The sequence below is a fragment of the Protopterus annectens genome, chromosome 9.part0 (assembly GCF_019279795.1).
Source record: "Protopterus annectens isolate FY-2018-M chromosome 9.part0, PAN1.0, whole genome shotgun sequence".
NCBI classification, from domain to species: Eukaryota; Metazoa; Chordata; order Ceratodontiformes; family Protopteridae; genus Protopterus; species Protopterus annectens.
In genome coordinates, this window is record NC_056743.1 from 1934269492 (window position 1) to 1934281245 (window position 11754).

An 11754-nucleotide genomic window follows, 5' to 3' on the forward strand; every position below is an offset into this window, starting at 1 on the left:
GGTCATACTGGCCTGGGCCACATGCTCAGAGAGCTCCTCTGTCTCTTTTCATGTAGTCCAGGGAGGTATGTCTCAGGTCATTCACACCAGCATGGACAATGACTGAGTCATGTTTGTACTTGCCTTGGAGTGACCTGAGTGCTTGTGTTATGTGGTGGATCCTAGCACCCGACAGGCAGCTCACCGTGACCTTCTTGTTCAGCCTGGTGAGCGGGACGTCAATGTGCCTGACGATAGTCACCTATTACAAGTGTATCAGGTGTGTTGTTTAGCCTTAAGGGCTGTGACTGTTCGGCACACTGGTTTTATGAGCTGTGTGTTGCACGTGTTTTGTTTTGGGGTAGTGGTTGTTTGGGTGTCTGCTTTGGTGGTCTCTGCTGCTTAGGCAGATTTTTATTTAGAGCCTCCGAGTATGTTTTTGTGCGTTTGTGTTTGGTATGCTGTCGTGGTAGGTCTATGTGAGACTGGAATTGTAGTGAGTGTGGTTTCCTTCTCCTCCTGACAGGTTTCACCAGTACTGAGTTGAGAGAGCTTAGCCTCCAGTTTGGCTATATGGTCGCATCTCTCACATGTGTTGGAATTTGTTGGGAGGAGGAGAGGGTTGTCTGTGTACATGAGACAGTTGTAACATTGCCTCAAGATTCCCAGATTCACCAGCTGGACTGGAGAGATTGACAACTGACCTTTGGACATGCTAGAATAGTATTGGGAATTTCTTTATAATTGAAAAAAAAAGGGCCAATGGGAAACAAGGTATTAAAGGGGAGTTTGTGAGGGTGTAGTGCTTTTAATTTTTTAGTGCTGACTTATATAATTGCTTTAGTGAGCAAGTGCCAGGTAACTTAAATGCAATGTGTTACATGCAACTTAAATGCAAAAATGACAAACAGTAACTTTCTTTCAAGTGAAACAAGGAAATAAGTACAGTAAGCAATGCAGATGTCACTAGGGATCCACAGAAGCGCTGAAAAGCCGTGTTTTAGGTGGAATTAGCGTTTCGGGGAAATAAGCAAACAAGCATACAAACAAAGCTAGATTCAGCAGGCCTGAATCTAGTGTATGCTACAGCAAACAAGGTGTACCAATTCCAGTAAGAAACAGTTCAAATATGCAGGCACTATAAGCCTCTAACCAGAAATTCCCAGCTCAGAAGGGCAGAGTCCAGCTTCTCCTCCCACAAGAGTGCAGACCACGAACCTTATTAATGTAAAATAACTGGCCTGAAGCCCAAGTGCTTAAACCAGAACTAATACACTTTTAGAATAACAGACACTGAGCCCTCAATCAGCAGTTCCCAACTTAGAAGGATGTAAGCTACCTGTCCTGCCACCGCAGTGCAGGCCACAAACCTTCCTAATGTAAAACAACTGGTCTGAGCCCAAGTGCTTAATCCAAAAGACTTTGAATGATAGCTACACTTTAATCAAGTTACTGCCAAGCAGTAATAAATACAATTGAATACTTTAAAGAATGCCTGGATTAGTGCTCAAGTTATACAAACAAAACTAGATTCAGCAGGCCTGGATCTAGTCTATGCTACAGCAAACAAGGTGTACCAATTTATGGTTGTCCTTAGTTGAAGCTAATTTGGATTTGTAGTTGGCTTTGAAGGACTTCTTAAGGAGTATCATTTGCTTGTTTAAGCTGAGGAGGGAGTATTTCCAGTTTGGAGTTCACTTCCTCTTACTCTTGGACAGCAATTTCTTCCTCTTGTTAAGCATGTTAATGGCAGTGGTCCACCAGACAAGTTTGCTCTTCCTCTAGGAGCTTGTTTTGGTCCCATCGGGTATAGCCATGTCAGTGCAGTTGTTCAGGTGTTTGTGTAAAGCATTTGTGTAGAACTCTGCATAGTTGCCAGTTCCATCTGAGGGAGAAGGTGCAGTGACGCTATTAATACCATCCCATAAGAGGGTTTTTTTTTAGTTTTGGAGAGGTTTTTTAGTTTAGTTTGTGCTACGAGGAGGGCAGGGTGTGATAGTTTCTTCGAATGAGACTGATTTATGATCAGATCTTAGCAGGAAAGACCTCACAGTGGATATGCTACAGTGGTCCACCATATTGGTAAGCACCAGATCCAGTATGTTGGCACCCCTTCTGGGTTGTCAACTAGCTGGTCCAAGGCATTGGAGTTGATGAATTTGAGGAACTTTTGTGCAAGTCAGTTTCCGCATGAATTTTCCCAGTAAATGGATGGGTAGTTAGTCACCCAAAACCATGCTGTATGGATGTATCTTGATAGACATGAGTAGATCCAAATAGGTAGTCAGTGTCCTGATTCATGGAAGGGGTCCTGTAGCTGGCACTGACTTGAATAGGTGTCCTTCCAACAGTTAATTGCACCTGAAACATCTCCAGGGAATCATGCTGTCTAACCAATCTAGAGGTATATTTCTTTTTAATGAATATTGAGACACCTCCTCCTCTAGTTTTCACGCCTTCAGTTTGTGGTCTGAATGTGTGGAAGGAGGTGTATCCCGATATGGCTGGGGTGCTCTCCACAGCCTTAAACCAGGTCTCCATGACTACACAAATGTATTTCGTCCAAGGTTGAGGACTGCTTCCAGTGAATGCAATTTCATGTTAAGACTCCTAGCATTTAGCAACAAAACCTTGAGGTTGTTCTTTGGAGTTCTTGTGTCAGGAATTTTGTCCTTGAGACACTGCCAGAAAAAAGACACTGGGGGTGGCAAGAGTCTTGGCCAGTAGCCGAAATCCCAGAGGTGACAGATGAAGACTATCTTTAGCAAAGCATCGAGGTCTGTCGATCATGTCATACCAGGCTGACAGATGCTATATTCCCTTGGAATCACTCCGAAACTAAGACAATTATTGAAGTAGATCATTTTTTGTTTGTATTGAGGCAGCATCCTAGGTGAGGGTAAATTGTTGCTTAAGGCTAGGGACATACCAGCCTGAGACGCAGTCTGAGGGCTCAATCATTTCTCTCTCGACATAGTCCAGAGAGGTACGTTTCAAGTTATTCACACCAATTTGGAATATGACAGTCATAATAGTATCTGTTGTTGAAAGACTTGAGTGCATGTGTGATGTGACTTGAGTGCATGTGTGATGTGACAGACGGGGACGGCCTTTGGTCAACTGGTGCCCTAGGCAAAAGGGCTCCACAGCACCTCCCCCACACCACCCAGTGCCACCATCCTGGTCTACCTACACCTTATAGATTACTTTTTAGTTTTTCACACACTTTCTTACTTTTCATTTTTTTCTTGCACTCATTCAGTATATTTTAAAGAAGCCATTTCTTTACTACAAAAAAATAACCAAAAGTGCTGGCTATAGGGGGGGTTATAAGGGTTGAAAAAGTGCTCCTGTTACAGCAGCACCCTAGGCTGCTGCCTAGTTTGCCTATGCCTGAGGCCGGCTGTGATGGCAGATCCTGGCATCTGACAGCTGAACGTGACCTTCTTATCGAGCTTGGCGAGAGCGACATCTGTCCATCACGATGGAATCACCTATGACTAATATGTTTGGTTGTGTTTTGCCTTAAGGGCTTAACAGATGTGATACTGGTATGTGAGCTATTATGTATATTATATTCTGTAGAGAAAGTATTATGTATAGTGTGGTTGTGTTTGGGAGGTGTCTGGTGTTTTAGGTATGTTTCCGGTGAGGACCCTTGCATATGTAGGTATGTGTGATGTGGGTTTGGGTGGAGTAGGAGGTGAAGTGTGCATGCTGACCACCTGCTCTTTGTCATATGTGTACTGACTGATGTGAGAGAGGGCATGGATTCAAGGTTCTTGATATAGTTGCATCTCTCATATCTTGAGTTTGTGGTCTAGCAGTAGATGGTTGTCAGTGAACGAGGCAGTTGCTACACTGTCTCAGGATGCCCATGTCAAAGCTGGCTGGAGAAATTATGGGAAATTGTGTCCATAATGTTGGGTAAATTTAAATGGTCAGGAAGAGAGTTCACTCTTAGGAATGGGTAGCGGGTGAGAGGTGTGTTGGAACCTCTGAAGCCAGGCTTATTGTTCGACCTGACAGTAGAGCTGAGCCGTGAAAAACTTCTGGAGGACAACAAGCAAAATGTTTTCTACTATAACCACCAATGCTAACAGCTACACAGCAGTGCACGATGGTGCACTACATGCAAAAATTGCAGACGCGTGGCTTATATAAAACAAGAAATAACCCTTATAACTCAAACTAGCAAATAAGGAAGCACTCGCTGAGCTCAAGCCCAATCTCCCTCTATTAGATGGGACCCAGGCAGCACTTTCCTCCCACAAGGGTCAAGAAAGGCTCTCCAACAAGATTAGCTTGAATTTGATGCTCAGAGGTTACAGAACAGACCCAAACGCAGTAATTCTAGAACTGGGGCTATGCTACCCTGAACTAGTACAGTATGCAGTAAATTGTGGCCAAAAACAGTTCCAACAATTCAAATAGAATGCAAATACAGTATACTCCCTCTTATCTGGCCTCTTTAACCAGCCATCAAATTTCTACCATAGCCCTAGCAAAAGACAACAGTGAAGAACAGCACTTCTACATCATCTAGACTAAACAATGACAGACATTTGAGTTTTAGACTTGATATTCTTTAGAAAAATGCATTCCAACACAAATCCTGTTCTAGCTGATTTATAACCTGTAAATGCTATTTTGTATGCTTTTTCTGATTAAACCAGCCATTTGTTTATCTAGCCAAAGGTCTGGTCCCTGCAAGACCGGATAAGAGGGAGTCAACTGATTGAGTGTAATATAAGAGCAGAATCAGACACTTGTAGTTAGTTGGAAGCAACTGATGCCTCAGATCTTTGAATATCTCATTGAAGAGCTGGTTTTAGTACTCAAGTGATACAAGGCAGTCTAAATTCCGTAAAACTGCATCTAGCCTATGCTAACTGCAGAGCTATTTGAAATTTAAAGTGCTTAAAATCACAGTCGCAACAGCATAAAAAAAAAAGTATAAAGCAGTGATTTGGTAGAATAATGTTCTCAATGTAATCAGGCTACTAACTGGTAATAAAAGAACACTTTTTTAAGAACAGCAGCAAAAGCAAAATAAAGTATTAAAGTAGGAGATGGCACAGTACAAGTACAGTAAAACAAGTAAAAGCAGCTGAATATAGTAATTTGTTCCAGAGCTAGGGGGGTGGGCCTGCCCAAATAGTCTCACTGTAAGCTGTAGAAAGAGCTGTTGCGATGGGACTGGGAGGAATGTCCAATAGCAAGAGGCTGCCAAAGCCACCAAGTTATAACAGCACAACAATAATAAGGTGGGACGGAGGGAAAATCAAATGGAGCCAGCCAGAGTAAGTGTTCATAATTGAAACAGAAACCAGTTTGACAAAACTAAGCAAAGAATTCATAAATATCACTGATAAAATTATAGTAACTGCATAAAATATACTCGTATCAGCTTTGTATGTCATCTGTGTTAGAAGTATTCCAAGCCAGGCAATAACAAAAGAGCTCTTGAATATTGAGCACAATCTTACATATATGTCAATCTTTCATAGTTGTAGGATGAGAGAGTAACCCTTGGGCAGTTCAGTTAAGGACACACACAGCTATTGTCCACATAAATCAAATGGAGTCAGCCAGAGTAACAAGTGAAACAGAAACCAGAATCATTAAATATCACAAACAGTTATAGCAACTGCAAAAAATATCAGCTTTGTATGTCAGATGATGATAGAAGTATTCCAAGCCAGGCAACAATTGTAACACAAGCATGGCATTGCCAGGCACACTGCCATGCTTGTCATCACTCATTGTGGATCCTAGCAAGGCATCATCAGGCACACTGCCGTGCTTGTGTTATCACTCACTGTGGATCCTAGCATGGCATCATCAGGCATACTGGTATGCGTGAGTTATTCGCAATTTTGGACCCAGCAGCATTGCAGAAACTGTGCACCTATTTCCTTTTGCACAGGCATGGTCACTCCCTGATTTCCTGTAGGAACAGAGATCCGTGCTTTTCTGTGTTTAGGAAAAGATGTGCTACTGCACTTTGTGCTGGATATGTGGTCCTAGTCTTCACACTCTAGTAAGGTAAACCACTGTGCTGTGTGTCAGACATGTGACCTTCATCTTCATGCTCTTGGTAACAGAATCTACTGTGCTGCTACACACTGTAGACACATGACCCTCGTTTTCACACTCCTAGTAACGGAATCTGCTGCCGAGAGTAATGTTCTGTACATCCCATTTGATTCAACAAAAATGGCACCTTAAGGCCTCTAACATATGAAGTGAGTTTGAGTTTCATATGTTAGATGACCTAGCATATTGTTGTAGCTGCTAGAAATGAAGCATTTCTATGTGTGATTTATGAATAACACGAGGGCAGTATTCTAATGCTGTAGGAAACTATTTTATTGCAGATTTTTCTGGTGAAACCTATGCTCTTCATAATTGTAGTAATAGTTTTTTTTTTTTTTTGTAGTACTCTTCATTGTTATTTTATTGTTTCTTATCAACGGTCAGATGCCTCATGCAATGTTTAGCCTCTGGACTGATTAAAGCTTTGAGTATTTTGCTATATGCAGATACTGTGGCTGTAGAAGGGTGTTTGTGGTCCAGGCCACTGACCTGAAAATTTAAATATATTATGTACAATAAGTACATGGCAAACAAGAAACAATTCGTTGCAGAAAAAGAAATTGTTATGAAAGCCCATTATAGATGCAAAGAACCTCAACTGAAGTGCTGTGAAAAGTATACTGCATCTTGAATGTAGGATTACTTGTGATTTAGCTGAATTTTTTCTGAAATATTTAGGCCCTGGGACAGCAGATTTCCGACTGCCATCTGCCAGATGTAAACCTAATTGGTGACCATGCAGATCCTGAGGAACTGGGGCGATTGCTTCAACTTGTGTTGGGATGTGCTGTGAGCTGTGAGAAAAAACAAGGTAAAAAGCCATGCCAGTACTTTATTTTAAATGGTATACTGACAGGAAGAATATTCGGCTTCTGTTTGATCAGTCTGTGCATTGAACTATGTGGTCTTGTCAGTATAGTTCCATTGTGTAGGGACCAGGTGTATGTAAATTGCTAAACTCTAAATCTTTCATAATCCAGTCCAGACACTCCAGCAGCAAGACATCTAGCCAGAGGCAGTAATTTATTTATTTAACATTCGAATACTGGGAATATCTGACTGGAACAGACCCATTTTCAGTGGAGGCCCGGGGAGAAAAGCTCCAAGTGCACATCTTTGGAATATGGGAGGAAACTGGATCTGCCAGAGGAAACACACTCAGACACGGAGGACATGCAGACTCCGCACTCAAGGCACCCTAGCTGAGAATGGAACCAGAGAACCTCTTGTTGTGAGGTGGCAATGCTAACCACTGCAACACTGTGCCACCTGCTAATTAATGCTTTTTGAAAGTCTTTCTTTCTCAAGACTCTTATTACTCTGGTAATGTTCCTTATCTTTCCATCTTTCCACATCTCATAGGTTCATAGGAGATTAAGCTAACTGCTCACGAGCCCTAACAAAGCTAGCCAGTTTTACCCAATTCTGTGTCCATAAGGGAAAGATAAGGGTCAACAAGCAGGGTTTTGACTATTTTTACAGAATGCCTCTGTGCATAAGGGACATGGGCACCACCCCAGGAGTAAATTTGCACTTTCCCATCCATCGTTCCAGATTGTGCTTGATGGTCAGGGGAGGGCTGTGTTTCATGTGAATAGGAAGCCTATTCCAGAAGAGAGGCAGTCTCTGGACACCTGTCTGTGTCTCCAGCATGATCTATTTATGTCAGAGATCAGGTTTAGATCTTTTGAGTAACACTTGTGCAGTTAATTTTGTGAATATGCAACATTTCCATCAGGGCTGGATGGGTCCGAGACTGCTTTGTAGGTTAGCCACAGATCACTCTTAAGTAATTAGAGGAAACTGAATATAGTGATGGGGCTTTTAATTGGTCCACATGTGACATGTTGATTATATCCTGTATTCTGGCGAGAAACCTCTGTGTATGCCTCCAGCTTTTGCAAGTGACAGGAGAGGTACATGCTGAAGGGTGCATTGTACTCTATTATTGCTCTGATGAGGGCCGAGTACAGTGGTACTATGACATCCTTAGATCTGCATTGCCATGCCCTTACATATAAGCTGAGCCACATGGAAGGATTTTTCTCATCTCCATGGACACATGGTGGTCAAAGTTCAGATTACTGTCTATCTTGAGTACTCGGATCTCACCTTTGGTTCGACTCTTGGGGGGGGGGGTGCTGTCAGTGTTGTAATTTACAGGAGTATTTGATTTCCCAAAAGCTTTTAAGCACTTCACATTTAGTTTGTGGCTATGGCTCTGACACCAATCATTAGTCTGCGTCAGACCTTTCTGTAGGATGTCAACATTGTTTGGGAAATTGGCGATTGTCCCCAACTTGCAGCCTTCAGCAAACTCGTTTACCTAAAGACCATCTACAATTTGCCTTGACATCTGAGAAGTGTATCCCAAAAAGGAGGGGAGGAGCCAAGCAGTGATCCCTGTGGTACTCCACTGGGTAACTGATCTCTTGCTGGCTGTGGATTCCCCCACACTAATGACGATGTTCTTCATCTCACATTGCTGCAGTCATAACTTATGGGTAGTCCGCTGTCCTCGGTCGGCCCGAATACCAAAGTATTAGGCTGATGTCGGTCATGGGCGCTCAGATCTGACGTCAGAGCATCAAGGTATTAAAGCGCATGACCAACGTCATTTCCTCAGTCTTTTTTGCCGCATGGTCCGAAGCAGAAGCAGCGTTTGCAAGTGCCGTTCGGCGTTCTGAAATTTTCGTATTCTGAGTTTCAGACCGAAACCAAGTTGGGCTAAGTACCCCGTTGGGGAATATTTTTGTTTTTTCTTGCCTCAGTTACTTCCGGATGTCAGAAAAAGTGAATAATTGTATTTCTTGTGGGAAACAGATACCGCATAGGGATTGCCACTCTCTTTGTATTCCTTGTTTGGGACCGGAGCACGACGTAGTAGGGTGTCACTTTTGTGCTAGGTTTAATAAGCGCACCATTAAACGTAGGCTAGATTGTGCTAGGCTTGTCTTCGGTAAGCGGTGTAATTACAATATGCCGTCGGATCCTCAGACGCCCGCTACCGCGAAGAAGCGCAAAGATAAATAAAGTCCAAACAGGATGACTCGTCCGTTCCGGATGCCGGTTCTTTAGACACTACGGTGGATTTGGTTGATCCGGCCGAAGTTTCAACTGAGTCTCAGGGGGAGACGTTTGTTTTGCAAGATTTGGCCTCTCACGAGTCAGGTCAAGCTGAGGGGGCCTCTCAGGTTACTGTTCTCCCTTCTTTGCCTAAGGTGGTTAGGCCTTCTCCTTCTGTCTCTAAGGTGCCCTCCAAAGGCAGGCCTGGTTTGCCTTCCACAGGTGTCAGTCCTAGCTCTGCAGGTTCTGTGCCTAAAAAACATATGCTTAAAATGGCAGAAGATTTAATTACTTTAATCGGGGTTCTATGCCCCCTCCTGATAAGAGGCCTAGGGTGGAGCCAGAAATGGAAAGTTTGGAGCAGGCTTCAGATTACTCAGAGTCTTCGGCTGAAGACATTCAGGATTTTCCTCCTTATTCTGATTCAGACGCAGAGGATTCCACTCCTTCTGCTTCTCCTCCAGAGGATTTTTCTTTTTCAGAAACCCTGCATTCCATGAGGGAGCATTTTAAATGGAAAGGTCAGGATTTCTCAGATTCCAGGAAGAGGCTTAGGGAATTTTTGTTTTTACCACTGCATAGGCCCTTGGCTATACCTCCTGTTTTGGATGTTGTTCAAGACGTTTTCTCTGAGGCTTCCCTTAATCCAGACTCTTTGCCTCCTGCGCCAGTTAAACCAGATAGGTATTACAGAGTGCCTGAGGCTCAAATATCTGTATAAAAGCCCTAGGGCCGATCCAGAAACTATTAGCCAGGGACCTAAGGGTGTCAGGGCTTCTGTTGTAAAGAATCCAGTTCCTTTGGATAAGGAGGCTAGAGCTTTGGAAAGGTGGGGTAAGAAAGTGTATACCTCTTCCACTTTAGCAATGAGGGCTTTGAATTGCCAGTTTCATATGTTGAAGTACCAGAATTTTCTCCTTACTCAGTTAAAATCTAAAATGGATGCTTTGGCAGAGGGCATAGAGTGTAAGGAATTACAGGATTTGGTACATGCCTCTGATCAGGTGGGTAAGCATGCTTTGCAGTGTGGTTTTGATGCTTTGCAGGCTTCCTCCAGGGTGGCTGCCACTGGTTCAGTTATTCGCAGGCATGCCTGGCTTAAGGATCAGAATTTGTCAGAGCATGTTAAAGCTAGGATTTTAGATGCTCCTTTGCAGCCTGAAGTTTTGTTTGGTTCTCCTGTGGAGTCTGTCTTGAAAAAAATGGAAGACAAGGCTAAGTCTATGCAGACTGTTAAAGATTTTTTGCAGGTGCAGCCCCTAAGTTTAGCAGGAACTGGCCTGCTAAGGGTTGGACTTACCCTTCTTCTGATTCACAGTCTAGGGGTAGATCTAGACGTGGTAGGGGCAGAGCTCAGAGTTCTTTCAGGCCTAGGCCGTGGAGTTCACCAGCACAATCTACAGGTGAGGGCAGGGGCCAGTCCTTTCGTAAACAGGCCCAATGACCTGCATCTTCAGCTGCCAGATCCTTCCTGTCTGGCAGCTCCTTTGGGAGGAAAGTTGGCACTCTTCAAACAAAATTGGTTTCTAGTCACCCAGGACAAATGGGTGTTGGACATTATAGACCGAGGCTACAAGTTTTATTTCCACACATTGCCTCCTTTCAAAGGCATGCCAGACGTTCCTCCTCAGCAAAGGTTAGAGGCTCACAAACAGATTTCTTTACTTCTTCAAATCGGGGCTATACAGCAGGTCCCTCTGTCAGAAGTGGGCCTCGGATTTTACTCTCACCTATTTCTTGTACCAAAGAAAGGAAACACTTGGAGGCCAATCTTGGATTTATCTATCCTCAACACATATCTGGACATTCCAAAATTCAAAATGTTGACGTTGCAACAACTTCTGCCTCTGTTGGGCAAAGATCACTGGATGGTAACTCTGGATCTCAGAGGCTTATCTTCATGTTCCTATCAGGCTCAGTTGCAGGAGATTCCTGCGTTCGGGCTGGGACTTTACATTATCAGTTCTCTGCATTGCCCTTTGGCTTATCTACTGCACCCAGGGTATTCACAAAAGTTCTGGCTCCAGTGATAGCCTTCTTCAGGTTAAGAGGAATACAAATTTATCCTTACTTGGACGATTGCCTGATTCTTGCTCAAGACAAGCACGAGCTTCTTCACCATCTGCAGTATGTTATGACAGTGTTAAGGTGCCTAGGGTATTCTGTGAACGAAACAAAGTCCAGTCTAGTACCCTCTCAGGAAATGTGCTTTCTGGGTGTGAGACTGAATACAGCTTCCCAGATGGCCTTTTGACCCCGGACAAGCAAAAGAATCTTACACTTTACTTCCATCAATTGTCTCTACGGTCCAGGCTGACTGCAAGGACAGTCCTTCAAGCCTTGGGGTTCATGGCATCTTGTATTCTGGTGCTTCCCAATGCCAAACTGCATATGAGGAAGCTACAATGGTATCTCAAAATGTATGGACACAACACTGCCAAGATCTGGACACTGTCATTCAGATAATACCTTGCATTCAAAAGGAATTTTTGTGGTGGGCTCAGGAATGTCACCTAAACAAGGGACTCTGTGACCCGACCAGAGGAGAGTCAGATTTTAACGACTGATGCCTCGGACAAGGCCTGGGGAGCACACCTCAATGGAAAAAAA

General features: G+C 43.5%; 1 protein-coding gene across 1 annotated transcript in view; it reads left to right on the forward strand.

The window, feature by feature from the left end:
* The window catches only part of HOOK2 (hook microtubule tethering protein 2), a gene marked incomplete in the record, with an annotated part of 1827100 nt that overhangs the window by 269071 nt on the left and 1546275 nt on the right, over positions 1-11754 (forward strand). The window contains 1 exon segment of the mRNA XM_044084742.1: positions 6757-6889. Coding sequence (XP_043940677.1) covers positions 6757-6889 — 133 coding nt within the window.